The sequence below is a fragment of the Acanthochromis polyacanthus genome, chromosome 8 (assembly GCF_021347895.1).
Source record: "Acanthochromis polyacanthus isolate Apoly-LR-REF ecotype Palm Island chromosome 8, KAUST_Apoly_ChrSc, whole genome shotgun sequence".
Lineage (NCBI taxonomy): Eukaryota > Metazoa > Chordata > Actinopteri > Pomacentridae > Acanthochromis > Acanthochromis polyacanthus.
In genome coordinates, this window is record NC_067120.1 from 8,199,717 (window position 1) to 8,218,033 (window position 18,317).

General features: G+C 45.0%; 1 protein-coding gene across 1 annotated transcript; it reads left to right on the forward strand.

Moving 5' to 3' along the window:
• The first annotated feature begins 1,265 nt into the window (after window positions 1–1,265).
• Window positions 1,266–17,796, forward strand: tshz3a (teashirt zinc finger homeobox 3a). The gene is made up of 2 exons (XM_022189632.2): window positions 1,266–1,741; window positions 13,640–17,796. Exons 1-2 carry the CDS (start codon window positions 1,702–1,704, stop codon window positions 16,951–16,953), a joined length of 3,354 nt encoding a protein of 1,117 aa, XP_022045324.1. The 5' UTR covers window positions 1,266–1,701; the 3' UTR covers window positions 16,954–17,796.
• The last annotated feature ends 521 nt before the right edge of the window (window positions 17,797–18,317 follow it).

Sequence of the window (18,317 nt, forward strand, 5' to 3'; positions counted from 1 at the left end):
CTTTTTTTATACTGGCAGGGGTCAAAACACATCAGAGGCACGAGGGGGGAGACCCGGGACCATCCCACTCTGCAGAGATACTGCTGGCTCGAGAAAAAAGAGAGACAAGCGGTGAAAAAAAAAAGAAAGAAAAAAACTCATTACCTTGGCACTAAGACTTAACGCTGCTTCCTTGAACTGGCTTTGATCTCCAGCTAATGTGGATATATGGGAGAACAGATGCTTTTACTGTGATGAAAGCTAACATTTAACTGCTCAGGTTAAATTAGCAGAGAAAAGGCATCAGGCATGTTTGCGTTTTGGGGATGTCGAGGGGTGGAGGAGGGCTGCGTTACAAATTTTTGCACCAGTTATAAAAAATACTAACTGCGTGAGGACGGTATGACAATGATTTCTGCAGCAAACACAGGCCACTACCTCGAAGGTTTTTAAATTTCTGTCTTTTTATCATTTATTTTTTCAAATCAAAGCACCAGACACTCCACATATTGTCTCTTTTACATGTTGTACATAAAATCACACTTATTCTACTGGAATATTTAGCAGTTTCTGTCTATTGTATGTCTTTGTATTGAAGAATTTGCTTATCGTTTAGTTCATTTTATGCGATGACAATTAAGTTAAACCTAATTCAACATAACTTTTTACAACAATAATTACTATTTTTGGTTCTAAGAAATGTTAAACATCGGAACTATCATAATTCATTTGTCATTGTCAGTAAAATTTCAGATAGATAGATAGATAGATAGATAGATAGATAGATAGATAGATAGATAGATAGATAGATAGATAGATAGATAGATAGATAGATAATACTATTCAGTATTGCAATCTTAAGAGAGGTTGATTGCACAAAATCTAATAATTGTAAGAACTAATCAAAGGCAGATTAAACACATTTTAGGTGACAGTCTAATTTACTATAATTTTCTATTCAAAAAAACTACAAAAATGTCAGCCGTATTCACTTAAAATAACTATAATAAGGATTGATATTTTTAAATGACTACAAAGTCAAAACTTCTCATCAAACTGTTATAATAATGGCACATTCAAACTAAAATAGGGTAAGCTGACACACGTCTGGTGACATTTTTGGAATATTTTGCACACAGTTTATGCTTTTTGTGGCTTTTGATGATGACTGCTGCGTGTAATATTCAGCTGAGAGCTGCCGTGGCTGTGATTCCTGTTAAAACCAGAGGTAGGAGGACACTGGTGCGTGGTGTCCGCCCCTCTCTGAGAAGTAAAGAGTTAACGGAGCGGTGGGTTTGCCTATTCTCCTGCTGTGAGTGACGCGATCATCTCTCTTATCCCTCAACTTTGCCTGTTGCCAGACCAGGCAGCCGAGGTGGACGCTGGCTATCACCGCTGATATTCTCACCGCGATCACCAGAAAAAAAAACAAAAAACAAAAGAAACAAATCCACGTTTCCCCCTCTAACCTTATTTATTCCATCCTGCCGCTGACTTTTCACCGCAGGCTGCTATTCCGTAACGATGATTTTGAGTTTTTCCTTCCATCGGACTCCCCGATGTTGTGCAGTCTACTACACGAAGGCGTGAATCTTTTTTTTTTTTTTTTTTTTTTTGAGTGAAGAGGTGGATCTTCCCGGATACGGCGAGGGGGTTGCTTATATGAAATAATCACAAAAAGAGAAGAAAGAAGACTTCCACGGAAATCCCCACAAATACAAAATGCCAAGGAGGAAACAAGAAGCGCCCAAACGCGCTGCAGGTACGTAACTTGAATGTGCGTAAAAATAAGCGTTACCGTGTCCAAGCTGCGGATGTTACATTTGTTTGTAAAGCTCCACTTTACAGTCACCGCATTTCCGTTTCCACTTAAGTGTTTTTGTGGCTCTCTTGGCTACACTTCTCCTAGAAACTGTTATCTTTTTTTCCTAAAGCGGGTTTGTGTACAGGGTTCGTGTGTTTCTGCGTTTCCACGCTGTAGCAGCCATCGGATGAGTTCAACTTCCCTATTGTTCCAAACTCCCTCCCGATCCCAGCTGCCAGCCGAATTCGATCTGTTAGAGTAAAAGCCCTTTTGGAAAAATAAGCAGTGTTTTCTTGGTGGTGAGTGCCCGAGGCGTGCCATGAGTGGAGCAGAAGGGCTTTGTGCGCATTTGATCCGAGCGCATAACTTCTTTGCACAAGCGAGAGAAAGAGGGAGAGAGAGAGAGCTCTACCTCCGAGTTTTTCTTTCTTTCTTTTCTTGGGATAAGATAAACAGTTTTGGAGTAGACAATGGGGTTCCGTGGGCTGGAAGGAGCCATAATCGACAGTTGCCATGTCTGATTTGACGGTTGATTGATTGGCTGTCATGCGGCTTTGATCTGATCCTTCCCGATTTGCATCAGAAAATCACTTCCCACCATGTGCTGCAGGCCCCTGACGTCACGTTTAAACCACTTTGAAAGGCCCTGTGTACTTTTTTTGCTCACACACACGTATACACACTTTTTATCACTCTGATGGTCAAGTGACTCACGAAAAAAGTGAAAGAAAAAAGTAGGGAGGGGTGGGAAGGGGGACAAAGTGGTTTCACAGTGAGACATCACACACACAAACAGACACTTCCAGCAGAGAACATCACACTCCCATGTGCACATGCTCACTTGTTCACTTTGAACACACACACACACACACACACACACACACACACACACACACACACACACACACACACACACACACACACACACACACAGTGGCACTCATACAGTGGGGTGGAGGAGGCGGAGGAGTGGGTTAGGGGTTGTAAAAGGAGCCGTGTGCTATGTAATGGAGGGGAGGAATGGGTTTGCTCTGTCAGACCGGGCCGTCACAACGGCTTTGTTTCATGTTTGATTTAATTGTCTCTCCCCTGACAGGCCCATTCATCAATGGCTTTAATGGTCAATCAGAGACAGGCTGAGTGAGTGCTCCCATTCTGTTTAGCCATAAGCTGGCCTGGGCTTTTATTTCATCAAAATGCCCCAGCCTAATGTACATGCTCACTGGCTCAGAGTGGCCGCGGGGAGCACATAAAGAATGACTGAAAGCTTTCTGATTTCAGATCAGTGAGAAGGATGTTGTTTTGTTTTTTTTCCCCTCTTTCTTTCTCCTCCTCATCTCCTCCTCTACTCTCTCCTCCCTGCTACACTGCCTGCTCCTCTGTTGACGAAAGGGAATAAAAGGCTGTAATGTAGATCGTTTTGTGTTTTTAGAAAACAACTTTTTCTCCCTGAAAACCACGCTTCTTTGTTCATTCATTCATCTATTCATTTCTTCATTTTTTTCATGCTCCCCTTCCACCCCTGTCAGTCAGCCCGTGCAGCTGCAAGTTATAAAGTTGTCAACTGTTCAGTGGCACACAAAGGGTGATGATGAATTGATTGCAGCACAGAGCATGGTGATAGAGAGAGCAAAGAAAAGGATGACAGATGATGGGCCTTGATTAGGGACTTAGGGGGAGAGTCAGCCCACTGCAACCTTGAGACTTGCATGAAAAATCTACCCCCCCACTACACACACACACACACACATACACAACATTTACCCACCCAGCTTTGCTCTCTCATTGTCTCTCCAACACTCTCTCTCTCAGCTTCTCCCTCTCTTTCTTTCCTGTCTGAGAGGGGTTCTCTCTCCACAGTAGAAAACTTGTTTTGCCTGCTTCATTAGCGTTGGTCCAATTAGCCGTGAGGCTGATGGAGTCCTGACAGGCCCTGTGATTGGAGATGACAAGCTCGGGGTGCCCGGCCCAATGAGGTTTGCCACCACTTTGATGTAATCAACTTGATATTACACAGAGCCGCTCGCCTTTGGTTGTGCTGTAACTCAATTTTCTGCTGCAGGTGACAAATGGGCCTGCGTACCTGGGTCAGGTCTGAGTGCTCTTAACAACCAAGGGCAGCTGGCCATGTAAACAGCCGAAGCAAACATGAGCTAGAGAGGGAGAGGGAGACTTTAACAGCTCTGGACCTCCCTCCTTCGTGGCTAGCGATTAGCTTTGCCACGAGCTCTGGACCTGAAGCGGTTGAAATGGCTTCAGAAAGTTGAAGCACTCCGTCGACATAACAGGAAGTCAACGTCAGCTTACCAATGCACGGGCAAATACGTGGCTATTTCCTTGGAATCTCTAAGCTGTTCAGTATGTCTGCAGAAAGGATGCAGTGTATTTACAGTATTTAGAGTGTAACATATGTCAGTGTCACCACGGAGAAATCCACACTGGCTTCTTCTCCGTCAAAAACGGTGGCCATTTGCGTAAGAGTGAGTATGAGAGAGAGTCTGATATAGAAGGAGAAGGGAGGGGAGTTAGTCTGATTTGGACACGACTTCACAGCAACAGTTTCTTCTTTCTGCAGGGTCAGGATTATAGCTGCCAGACTGGCAGCCATCACTCATGTCTGTCTGTGAGTGTGTGTTTGTGTGTGTGAGTACACTCAAATCAGTGAACATGCACTTTCAGATTTTTTGCGTTTGATGTGTTTGTGGTTTGGCTCGTGATACCAATGAAAGGAATGGTAACTGTAGACCACCTGCTGAGGTCAGGCCATAATTCTCTGAACCCTGCAGGCCTAAAGTTTCTTCTTCTCCCCCCATCTCTCTGTCTTTTGCACATCACCTATGCAGCCTGCGCCAACTTTGGAAACTCAAGACATAGACAAACATGGAGTGTTGACTCCAGTAAAGACACAAGCATATACAGCACACATTGCCAACACATGCACACATGTGACTGGGTTGTAAAAGCGGCAAGCCGAATGAAGTAAGCTGCTTTTATATCTGTCTGCCTTCCTGTTGTTTATGTGTGAAAAGCATGCCCTTACGGAAGCAGCAGGGGAGCTCAAGTTGGGACTTAATTGTTCGGCCGACATACGCACTGACAGCACCAGCGAGCTCTAACAACAATACGCCTCCACCGGCGCTGTTTGCAGGTGCAAGCGAGGTAAATGTTTTGGCCTTGCAGGCCTCGTTGCTAATGAAAGTCCTGTGGCTGGATTCCGGCGAGGTTGAGTCACGTCTGTGATCTATGTGTCTGATAAGTGCATACCTAATGAGGCTGTGAGCACCAGTGGAAGGAGGAGGAGGACGGCTGACAGAGTGTTTCCCACAGGTATTGACAGACGCCTTTTTGTTTTTGCCATAGGCCTTGACTCCATAAATCCGGCCTGTGTAATGATAACAGTGCCACCCTGCCAGCAAGTGACTGAAAGAGAGAGTGTAAGAGAAGAGAGAAAGAGGGCAGGGGGGAGGAAGAGGAGGAGGTCCTGGTGGTGGGGAAGATGAGGAGAAGAAGAGCGGGGGCGGTGAAATGGGCTTTCTCTCCTTTTTAACACACACTTGGCAGATGTCAAGCCATAGGGTTGGGCTCTAGGAGAGAAAAAGGAGTGTAAGTGCTGTAGTAGTGTCACAAATAGAAAACCGTTAGCCATCCACTCTTCCCTTTCAGCTTTCAGTGTGCTTTCAGCCGAGGTTTTTCAGACAAGACTGCTGTCTGGGCACTGAGTCGGAGGCTTTGTAAAAATAGTCCCACCGCTGTTGTGATAGATGCAGCTGCACTGTGGCGACAATTGGGACAGGCTGGATCCCTCCAACCCCACAAACCCTCCCTCCACCCCCTCCCAGAGGTAGAGAGCGTTAGAGCCTGGTGGGATGTGTGCTCTTTTTCGGGGAAACTGAGCCGCTCCGTTCTTCAGGGGTCCTGAAACCCAATCCAGGAGGAGAATAGCCTGGCCATGCCAGAGAGCCGATTTCCTTTTCAACAGAGTCATTTATCACTGACCCACCCTTCGCTTCTGACACAGTGACATGTGTCATTTATCAAACAGGCTTTACCAGACACACAGAGGAGGGAGGTGGATAGGGGGCAGAGAGGAAGAGAAAGAGAGAGTGAAAGAGGGGAAAACAAGACAGAGAGTGGACTGAGAGAAACAAAGAGGAGAGGAATGGAGAATGAGGTGTAGAATGGGTTTGCGAGAGACACACAAACAGTCGCCTGTATGTGTGTGTGTGTGTGTGTGAGGGAGAGTTTTCCAGGGAAGAGTGAGTTTTCCTGAAACCCTCAAGGAGAAGCATTTGGGAGGGGAGATTTTTGCGAGATGACAGGGAGGATTGAGTTACACTGAGTTGTGTTTTGATGAGTGACAGAATGTTCTTCCATGACATATCTCTGGATGTCTGAATGAAGGGAAGAAATATGCTTTGTGAGTACACAAGTCCGACAAGTGTGTTAGTGTTGTTTACTCATAATATATGCACAACTAGCACGCGCACAGGCAACGTGGAGGTGTGCGTGTGTGCGCTCACGTACTTGTGGCCATATGGCGTCAATGTTTAATGCTGTATGAGTGTGTGTCTGTGATGTGTGTGTGTGCTGCTCCCTGATGAACAGGGCTGACAGGTATCACTCATGCAGCAGCCTGGCCTTTAAATGAACCCGAGCTGCTCTGCTCTCCCGTGGCCCTAACAGGCTCTCTCCAAGATGGATGCTTCTTTAAAAATCAGATTAATGATGGATACCAGGCTTATAGTGCCATTTATCATGAAGAATATTATTTAGGCCGGCCGTGTATGGCTGTAACTGGAGAGCCAGGACGAGAAGAAGCAGGGTGGAAAGCCTTAGACAGACACTCACTGTGTGATGGATGGCTGAGCGCTCTCTCTGAGTGTTACTAGACACCAGTGCCGCAGCAGTAAGCCATAATCAGATAGCCCAGGGATGTTTATCCCGCAACTACACTACCCAGATTGCCTTGCCTGGAGGGTTGCTTTATGAAAGGTATAGTCTGTCATTATTATCATCTTTTAAAAGATAGTACAATCCTGAAAAAAACAACTCCAGACACTGAAGGGCACGTGGAAGCTTTTATAGAGTTTATTGCAATTATGCTTTATAAAATGATCCCTTGCATTCACTATGACTGACTGTAATGGTTACCGCAAAGTTTCCATTTTGTTTTGCCCAGAAGAGTCCCCAGACCAGCGTCATTCCCCAACATTCATGAATAAAAGTACAGTGAGAGGTCAAGGCAAGGCCAGCTCTGCCGCTGTTACACAAAAGTGAGGAGAAAAAAAACTGTTTTTTTTTTGTCGTCTTCATGTTCCCTTCTCTCTGTCTCCTACCTCCTCCTCCCTCCTACACACTACTGTGATTTATGGTGGCCATCCATCTTCAAGCTGCGTCCATCACCTCCTCGTTGCTAGGCGATCATGGCAGCAGCTGTGTGTTGAGAGAGGGGTTTGATCGTCCCACTCCCCAGGCCCGGTTTTATTCCCCTCGCCCTGTACCCTAAATTTTGATTTTAAACACGCTCCCGGTTTTAATTCCAGCAATAAACCAGAAACTTCATCCCACAGCCCAACGCTTAGGGTAGTCTGAACTTTAACCCCAGCATCACCGCTTACTTTGCAAATTAAAATCTGCAATTTAATTTTTAAGTGTAGTTCTGTATGATTATTGTTTACACATCAGCTTTGATGTCAGATTTACATTAATACAGGTCCCAAAACTTAAAGAAAAAAAATAGCATTTCACTTCTAATTTTCTGTCATATTTGTCAGTCATGTCAATATTTTGCATAATTTCCTCAGCCTGCTTGTCAACACCAGATACCTGTAAGTCCTGCTGTGTCACTCCCATATCACTTATGCAGCTTTATAACTCATTTCATACAGCAAAGAAAAGAGGGACTGACAGAACTATAGAAACACTCTGTTCACTATGTAAAGAAATAAAAACATCTCAGTTGTTATGAGGTAGCCAATACAAATTTGTATGACTGTTTTTACTGTACTTGCTGCAGGTTTATTCTATGCAGACAAGTTTAACAAGCAGTTCAGGTATTCTACATGTCCAAGTAATTTAGATTATTGGGTTAAAATTGACACATTTATCACCACTGTTGGCTTCAGGCATCAAGTTCAGGTGTAAATCTGTTCTGTCTCGCTCCAAAAGTGCAGGCTAGCAAAATGTTATAAGGCTTTAGCAATTTTTTTTTTTTTAAAAGACTCCAAAATGTCAAAAAGTCAGACTTAGAGCACTCCTGCTTTTTGACCTGTATTACCTACAATATCTTCAGCTTAGTTTTAAAAGTCAAGAGATTTCAGCCTCCTGCGTTACTGTTTTGTGCCCCATTCACACAGCCTAGTGACCTTTTAACAACATTGTGATATAAGGCCTAAACAGTTGAAAGAATGGGGGAATAAGCAGCAGTTCTGCTTCATGGAGCTTTGCTTGAGAGCTGCTCAAGTATTGCGTATATAAAGAGTGATGGAAAGAATGAGGCAGAGACGTAGGATAGTTGAAAGAACTTTGACTGACTACGTATCATCAGACGAGACAGGCTTGATGTGCACGTCGGCCCAGAATACAGTTTTCCCGCCGAGCCTCAATCCTTGTTACTGCCCTTGGTTCTGCACCTGTGCAAGCATGTTGTGTTGATTTTTTTTCCTTTTTGTTTGTTTCCATTTTGTTTATCGCTTATTGTGGCTGCTTCACGCTGAGACTTTATGAGTTCGGTCGCCTCGTTCTCCTCTGTGTTAGAGTAAGTAATAGGAAGCCTTTATGTGTTTGCGACTCGTCTCGCGTCAGATAAACCTGATGAATTTTCAGGTTTCGAAGGTCTGTATGTGCAGCTGGCAGCTTTGAGGTCCAGTCATAACACGGCAGCAACCAGCTGAGGGTTGAATCTATTCACTTTCTTTCTCTCTCTCTTCTCTTACTATGTGCATTGACAAGGTTCAGCCCTAAGCTTTGCCTGGGGCCAGAATGATCTCTCTGTTTTTCCCATCTCCCATATCACACATCCTGCACTACAATCGGCGGACACAATGTATTCACAATGCCATCAGGGGGTAGAGAACACACACAAATAAAAACTGACAAAGACATCCATGATCACCTGTAATGCGATAGCCTGTGTAAGCACAACGTTATGCATTAAAAAACCTAGAAAGTGAACCGCACTCTGGTCATGTCTAGAAAAGAGAAAAAAGCGACTTATGTCAGGACTTGTTAATTTTTCAAATGGCCACAGATCACCTGTTACATTTTTTCTCGTGGGACTTTCAGCCAGCTTGTCGGGATCAAAGGGAAAAGAGGGAGAGAACTAAGTTTGATTGAGTGTGTTACTTTGACAAATGTGTACAAGAGAAAGGCATTTTAGGTATGGTACTGATCTGCCGCTATTTTGACAGAATGGGGCTGTTTTGGACTAAATTATTCTAATCTATTTAAAGAGTTTTAGACTGCTGGGAAACTTGAGAGAGAAAGAGTAAAAGGCGGTGGGTTTTTGTGTGGTATTTGTTTTTTTTTTATGGAGACTGAGGTGACTTCCTGTCCTGCAGTGTTCTGAAGCTGCTTCCTGTCAGTAAGAGCCCCCCGCTGAGGGGGCCGTGTTGGTTTAAGGGCGTCAAGGTCCAGTTAAAATACTGTACACATGTCAAGACACACACGTCATGTTGTGATACAGTTTAACTCTCTCCTCTCAGAGTCCTGCTTTCTGATCCTCTGAATATCCCTACCAACATGAGATCAAAGGTCTTGCAAGCTATACTCTTTTCTTCAGGTAATAATCTTGTCTATAGAAAAAAAAAATCACATTATCGTCCATGGTTGCAGGATTCTTGCTTTGATTTTCTTGCTGCTTTTGAACAACGCTGTTTTCCTTTATAGTAAGCTATAAGAGAACACGCTTGTGGATATCCTAATTGCGTCATTGTGCATGTGCGATATGAATAAAGAGGTAATCAAGATATAAAACCCATACAAGCAATGCTTATACAACAGCATTCATTTCTGTTTTAGTTTCTTAGAAATCCCTTGAAGATGTTAATGAAGCATTCTCTTTTTGATCTGCATAATGCAATTTAATGTGCAGGCTGTATTTATATTATAGATTGTTTCGTGTAAGAGGTGTATGCACTTAAAACTGATCTTTCTCTCACCGTGTTTTTCCACAATAATTTCAGGAAAATAACCCGAGATGCGCTGCAATTTTTTTTCTCTACAATACACGGACATCTGTTGTCCATGCAGCACCTTTTTAGAGCAAAAAAAAAAGCACAGATGAAATATTGTACTGATGTTGACCACACAAAGGACTCCCCTTTTTTAAAATCATGATGCCTCTGGCAAGGTTGTGTTTTTGACCAAGCAGTCATTTGAGTATGAGGTTCAGACACAGGTAGGGTTTTTAATGACACATCCTGTTTACCCTGCTTCTGTTGGGTGTGATCTGGCTCGCAGACTGTTTCCCCAGCTGTGGAGGCCAAATCAGGAATATTCCCTTTGGTCATCAAGAGGCCCAATTTAAAAGAAAAAGGGGGACTGGATTTAGTTGTAGCTTGATGAGGAGATGTTGGTGTTTTTGCAAATTTATATATATGCAAATGTGTATGCAGATTGAGTTTTTTTTTTCTGCGGTAATTGCATACAGTAGAAGATTTCTTCTTCGGGAATCACGTGCAGGATTCTCGGTTTAAAACGAAGCATCAGTGCTTTAAGCAGGAGAAATAACGCATAGGACAGAAGGAAGGAGACGGAGACAGTGAAAGCCTGTGCTTCAGAAGCAGCCACAGTCCCTTCCTGCTTAATCACCCCCTGTCCCTGCCCTCTCTGTTGTTCCTGATTGTCAGAGCAGCACTGCAGTATTTCTATCAGATGATCTCTCCCTCCTCGTCTGCGGCCCTTATGTTTATGAAAATGATACTCCACAGGAATGCCTCCTGCATGCCAAGATGTCACTGTCTTTCCTCATCGCTCGCATCTACGTGCGTGTACGAATGTATTTGTGTGCGGGGAGGGTGTCATAACTGACTGACTAGCTTTATTTATATTTATAATTGTGTGGGGGTATATTTGAGGTTGTGTACGTAGAGGTGATATGTGCGCGTGTGTTTTTGCACGTGAGACTTATATTCTCCACAGCTCGTGTGTTTTGTGTGAATTTGTTATTGCTATTTCTGTGTGAGCTGTGACTGAGATGTTGATTGTGTGAAAGTACATCTCCTACCCTCCTTATCCAAGCCCCCCCCCTCCTTTCTTCCCAAAAGGAATCATTCATGGAACCTAATGATTCTTGTCTTTCCTCCACATGGCATCAGCTCAGTTTATCATTACAAGAACACACACACACACACACTTGCTTTTTTTCTCCTCGTTCTCACACCCACACACTAGGAAAATTCATACATTGGCCCTACACCATATGCTTAGATATTAGTTAAGACTGCATCCAAGAGTACTGTTGTATTCATAATATTCATAATTTATTCTAAGGGAGCCTCTATACTCCCATCACCTTTTATTAGCTTGATAAATCACCTCTGTTGTCAGTCAAGGCAGGGAGAATAATTGGATGTGGTTGTCGCCCTGTGTGATGGATTATCAGTCATTGGGGATTAAATTAACAGATAGTGCTCAGACATAATGGTTTTTGTTTTGCATTTTAAATTGCCTGGGAGCACGGTTTGACTCTATAGGTTGTTATAGTCGGTCCTATTGGACTTTTCTCCCCCTTTCTGCTATCTAAATGAGGAATATTTTCTTCTGGAGGAAGCAAAAGGTGATCTGAGAACTTGGTCAAGTGGTGCGGCAAATTTTCGCCTGATGCAAGCTGAGCGTGGAAGTCAAGTAACAAACACGTTAACTGTCTTGTTCTGTCTGAGACGTTCTCTTTTAAATCTGAATCTGATACAAATGCCACACAAAAAAGAAGTGGAAAGAGAAAGGACAGTGAAAGGAAAGAGGGTGAAGGAAGTCACTTGGTAGCAGTGAGATAGCTCCCTCGTATGTTTGCCCGAGCGTGAGCGATTTACCTCCTCGCCCCCTTCTCCTTCCTCCCACACCCCTCCCTCCCCTCCACATCCACATTATCATAATTGTGTCCAGAACATGAGGGGCCGGGGAAGTGATCATGTCATTTTATTTACACCCTGCTTGGCCCTTTTTACAAACGACATGCCACTGACTGCCAAGCGGACTGGGGCCCGACGACATCTTTTGATCAGGGCTGTCGGGGCCTATCAGTGGAGAATGGCAGGTAATGGATACCCAGTGACAAACCAAATCTCCGGGAGGACGGAGAGTGGGCCGCACCTGCCAGGTCTCCATTAGGCTGGCCTCTCAGTGGGGCTGCCTGCTGACTGTGCCCCCAGGGCCCAAATCAGACCAGCGCCAGCCGCATGGCTGCCTAGAGATTGGCTGTTAGCACTGGAAATGAGAGTTATTTCAGCTATGACATTTTTGTTTAGACTGGATGTGTGTGCAGGGGGCAGTGGAGGGGGGATGAAGGATTTAGTCACAGCGTGTGTGTGTGTGCGCCAGTTTGTGTCCGCTCACACAGTCTCGACTGTGTGAGCGCCCAAACCATTAAAGCCTATACCTACAGGTTCTTTCTGTGGCATTTGTCTTAGTTTACAATATTGTCCAAATGGCCTCAGACCTGTCCACAGGCCATCCACTATTTTCAGAGATTATTTGTTTTTCCCTAAGTTGAGCGGTTTCGTGAGTGAGGTGGTCAGGAAATGAGGGGAGCAGGGGCCTGGTGACACGACGGAAGAAGGGGGTGAGTCGGTGGGTGAGTTGACGTTTGGTGGGTGAACTCGTCGCCACAGGAGACACAGGCGTTTGTGTGTGTTGGCGTGTGGGAGGGGGGAAGGTTAGTGGTGCACGTACACACAAACACATGCGCACACCCACACTTATCATCTCCCTCCATGAGAGCAGTGGGCGCCAACATGCAAAGTGACAGGCCACTTATGTATTGCCATCATGTCGGCGATCCTCGCTCTCACCTCGTCCTCTTTATCCCGCTCTTCTCTTCATCTCATTTTATTCTTCCCTTTATTTTGTTCATTACTTTCTCCTTTTCTGTTTTTTATGATGTATTACGTTTGACATTTAGGACCTGTTTGGACTGAGATCTGCTTTTAAGATTACAGTTTGAACCAGCAGTATTGACTGCCTCCTACATATTAAGAAACTAATGAACTCACTTCAGTCCGGATGACACCGTGGGATGTCTATTCAACATATCAAAATGTCATCAACAGAATTCTGACATCCCTTTCTTGAAATTCGTCAAGATATGCTCTTTGCCTGCGTGTGTGCGAGTGTGTCAGTATGTATGTGTGTGTAATCAGAGAAGAGGCAGATGAAGAGGCGTCAGACATATTAACTGACAGATGGAGGTTGATCCAACTCATTTATTACCCCAGAGGAGAATGCCACAGTGAGATTGGGCTTCATTAATTTCAGATTTAGTTTTCATTTCAAGCTGTTGCGCCCTGAGATAAATAAAATGGTGCATTATGTTTTTGCCAAGATATTTCTTTTTTGTTTTCCTCCAATAGAAGGAGTGAAAAGAGGGGAGGCATAAGTTCCGTGTGGCTGGGGTAGTATATAAATACAGGCTCGCCTAGAGGAAAATAACACCTCAACGGTTGATGAGGTGAAATGGGATGACTGTAATTTCTCAGCTCAGCTTTAAAGGCTCCCACACAGATGGCTCATTTATCCCTGGGAGTCCTCGGGCACACATAGCAGGGAAACTTTTTCTCCAGTTATTCTAACATAGCGTGTTCACTCCCTGCAATTTAACTCATCTCTTTCCTCCTCTCTTTGTCTCCATTCTCCTTGCAGCCTATTCTCCCGAGGAGCTGACAGAGCGCACTGTGGAGGATGAGGAAGCTGAAGCAGACGACCTGCCCTCAGCCCCGCAGGATGACCTTCCCATGAAAGATGAGTTTGTGGAGCAAAGTGTAGGGACTGCCAAGGAGCAGGCATGTGACCAGGAATCAGCCGAGGCCACAGAGCTTTCGGGACAAGAGATGGACAGTGAGTCACACGTGAGTGAGACCAGTGATCGCCTCTCAGACTTCGAGAGTCCCTCCAGAAAAGTTGAGGGAAACTTGGTCACAGCATCTTTAAATGCTGGCACTAAGACACCTCCTATAGCCATGGACACTTTAGAGCAAATGAAGGCTATCTACTCTAGCTTTCTGACCAGCCCCTTGTGGTCACCACTGAATTTTAATTCCACACCACCGCCAACACAGTCTTCAGCTTCTACAGAGAAGCCAACTCGCAGCAACAGCACTAGTAGCAGCAGTAGCTGCAGCAGCGGTAGCTATGACTGGCACCAGTCTGCAGTGGCAAAGACTCTACAACAACATCCTCCTCAGAGCCGTCACCCTCCTCAGTCTGAGCCCAGCCTCTTTAGTACAGTCCAACTCCACAGGCAAAACCCAAAGCTGTTTGGCTCAATCTTCACTGGGGCCAGTAAATTCCGCTGTAAGGGCTGCAGCGCTGCTTATGACACTCTGGTGGAGCTGACTGTTCACATGAATGATACAGGCCACTACCGCGATGACAACCAGGACAAGACAGGCAGTGGCGCAAAGCGCTGGTCTAAACCGCGAAAGCGGTCCCTGTTGGAGATGGAGGGGAAGGAAGATGCCCAGAAGGTTTTAAAGTGCATGTATTGTGGCCACTCTTTTGAATCCCTTCAGGACCTCAGTGTTCACATGATCAAGACCAAACACTACCAGAAAGTGCCTCTGAAGGAGCCCATGGCCCCTGTGGCAGCCAAAATCTTGTCTTCTAAGAAAAGGGGACTTGTGGGGTTGGACCTCACTGCCACACCACGCTCTAGAGAAGGAACCCCCAAAATTAAGCACTCACAGCCAGACCTGAGCGAACCCTCACAGAAATCTTCCTCCAGCCCCTATACTACCCCTAATAACCGCTACGGACACCAGAATGGTGCGAGCTACGCCTGGCAGTTTGAATCCAACAAATTCCAGATCCTTAAGTGTATGGAGTGTGGGAGCTCCCATAATACACTGCAAGAGCTGAGGACCCACATGATGGTGACAGGACACTTCCTGAGGGTGACCAGCTCTGTAGGAAAGAGAATTAAAACACTTCCAGAGGCCACCTCCCCCAATCCCGGGAGAGTTACCACACCTACTGAACAGAGGGTCCAGTCTGTCCCGCTCGCACCCTCCACCTTCTCTCCCTCACCTCTTCAAACTACCACAACTCCTCCTGCCACCTCTCCTCCTCTCAAGGAGATCAAGAAAGAGGAGGTTGAAGAGGAGTGCACTAAGGAAGAGGCTGAACATGAGAAGCAAGTTGCAGTTACTGTTGGTAAGGAGGAGGATGCTGAGAGGGAGGAAAAATACGACATTTCAAAGTATAGCTATCTTACTGAAGAAGACCTGAAGGAGAGCCCTAAAGGGGGATTTGATATTCTCAAATCACTGGAAAACACTGTGACATCAGCCATCAATAAGGCACAGAGCGGGAATCCAAGCTGGGGGGGCTACCCCAGCATCCATGCAGCGTATCAGTTCCCCAGCGCCCTCAAGCTCCAACAGGGCAGCATGGAAAAGAACTCACAGATGAAGTTCTTGTTTAACGGCGGTGACGGATCGCTGTCCTCCCTCGCCAAGAACCAGCCCCTCATTTCCCCACCACTTAGTCAGTCCTCCCCCTTTCCCAGCAACAACTTCCAGGCAATGGAGGATCTCGTGAAAAAAGTGACTGAGAAAGTAGCAAAAGTAGAGCAAAGGGTTAAGCAGTTGTCTCCAAAGAGGGAGAACCAACTCTCCCCCTGCAGTAGCGATGCTGGAGAATCACACAAGGGAGGAGAGGCTGACTCACCTCGGGAATGGAGGGAAGTTACTCCAGCCAATAGCGACAGGGGAAGCCATAGCGACAGAGCATCCCCAGCTACAGAACCCAAGAGAGAATCAGCAGTCAAATCCCCACTTGCCTCTACGCTGAGATGCAGCACTGCTATTATCACTGGTCATACTCCTCCTGAGCAGCCCTTTGTCAACCCTCTAAGTGCTCTTCAGTCGGTAATGAACATTCATTTGGGGAAAGCAGCCAAGCCGTCTTTGCCAAACCAAGATCCCCTGAGCCTGCTCTCTAGGCTTAGCCAGAGCATGGCTGAGAAGGCCGCTGTGGCCACTCCGCCATCACAGACCAAAAAGACAGAAAGCGTAGTCAATAATAGTTTTTGCCAGCCCAGTGATGACCAGCCTATGGACCTCACAAAAGGGAAAAGTGACAGAGGAGGCTCTGTAGGCTCAGCCCCTCTCACGCCCTCATCCACAGCCTCCTCCATCTCCCCCATCTCTATTGTTACTCCTGCTAAACTAACTGTAGTCTCCCCCTACACGTCCACCAGCCCTCTACATGAAAACGCATTGTCTGATATATCAGACATGCTGAGAAACCTGACGCAGTCCCACCATGTCACAAAACCTCCAACACGGTCCCGGGTTACAGATAAAACTGAAGTTGTGGGCTCTACCCATGACGACGATGACGCATCCCTGCACGGTCACAAGCGCAAAGGCCGCCACTCCAACTGGAACCCACAGCACCTCCTTCTTCTGCAGGCTCAGTTTGCCTCGAGCCTCAGGCAGACGTCGGAGGGGAAGTATATCATTAATGACCTCAGCCCACAGGAAAGAATGCACGTATCACGTTTCACAGGTCTCTCCATGACCACCATCAGCCACTGGCTGGCTAACGTCAAGTATCAGCTGAGGAGAACGGGCAGGACCAAGTTCCTCAAGAATCTGGACTCTGGTCAGCCTATATTCTTCTGTAGCGACTGTGCCTCACAGATCCGAACCCCGGCAGCTTACGTATGCCACCTGGAAGCCCACCTGGGGTTCAGAGTCAGGGACCTAGCCAAGCTGTCCCCCAAACAGACTGTCAGGGACTCCCACTCTCTCACTGAGAAACTGGTGCCCCTGGAGTCCTTCCTTTCTCCACAATCACAAGATGACTGCAGTAGTAACGGGGCAGTGTACCGCTGCCAGCTCTGTGTCCGTAAGTTTGCCACTAAGCACGCCATCAAGCTTCACCTCAGCAAGAGCCATGGGAAGTCTCCAGAGGACCATCTGCTCTATGTGTGTGAACTAGAGAAACATTAATTTACTCGTAGCAGAAGACGTACTGGAAAAGATATGTAGAATGACTGTTAAACAAAAAAAAAAAAAAACAGAATATTTGAAATGTGTGGTAATGCACAAAGATGCCATGAACTACTATTAAAATGTCAGCACAAGGTGTTTACATCTATTCGGCCTATACACATTTCTGATTTCTCTGTATTTCAAAAGACATTTACTTCACATCAGAAAAAACTGTAGGTCAAAGATATTCAGCTCTCTCAGTTCATGTGAGACGACTGAGAACAGATTATTTCATGATCACGGTGAAACTTTTGACTAGAAGGTCAGCTATTAACTTGAAATGTATTAACTTTATTGTATTTATTTTGTATTTTTGTGAGTTTGGTTTTGATTTGCTGGTAGACTGCATGTTTTACTGTTACATTTGTACAGTCCTGTCCTGTTCTGTCCAGATTTTAAAAATGCCCTTTTAAACTGGTCATTTTTTAACACCTTAAAAACAGCCAAATACCTGGGAACGCTCCTGAAAAGAATCTGCCAAACAGCAGAAGTTCATTGCTTGTTTTTATAGTTTTCTCTGTACAGCCTATTGATTTTCTTGCTGATTGTAAAAGCTGCCTTGTTCTTTATCATTGAGTAAGGGGCACTTAAAATCCAGGTCTGTGTAAAAATGTACATAGTGTGTGTAAGCTTACAATTTGCTGTTTAAATTATGCATACTTGTTATATTTCCTAATTTAAGAGGACTATGACTATCCACTGGTGCAGAGCCTTTGAAGAAGATTAAAAGGACACTGTTTTGCACAATAGTTTTATAAATGTTATTTGATAAAAAAAAAAAAACAATACAGATATGTTAATGCCTTGTGCTTCTATGATTAAATTGAATTAACTGCTGCATAAAAAGCATTGTTTTCTTTCATATTTATGCATCAGATGTGTTTGTAGATCAAGGTGCATTTTGAATTTAAAAAGCAACATTTCAACAAAGCAGTTTTATTTATGAAGAGAGATAACAGACATTATTGTCCAAAATGTAATTTTTAAAATGATTTTCATCTGGATTGTTAGAATATTGCAGTATAGCAAAAAAAAGTCACTCCTCCCAACTGTTGTGCCACAATGTCATGACTAAGCATTTACAAATCAGCTGACAGATTGCTTCCAAGGCTGCATCTGCAGACACACTAAGCAGAACTTAAAAAAACCCTTAACATTTTCCTGTGCAGTTGTCTTCACAAGCACATTTTGTCAAGTATTGCGAGTGATTTCTGTGCCGTCGCGTTGTTGTGGGGCGGACTCGAGAGGTGCGAGTGGTGCCACTGCCTGCAAGGCGTCTGGCAGGTGGTGTGTGCTGCATGTAAACCACCAGATGTTTCTGA

Coding starts and splice junctions, on each gene's coding strand:
- tshz3a (XM_022189632.2), top strand. CDS start 1,702: ATGCCAAGGAGGAAACAAGAAGCGCCCAAACGCGCTGCAG. Junction 1,742..13,639: donor AGCGCCCAAACGCGCTGCAG/GTACGTAACTTG, acceptor TTCTCCTTGCAG/CCTATTCTCCCGAGGAGCTG.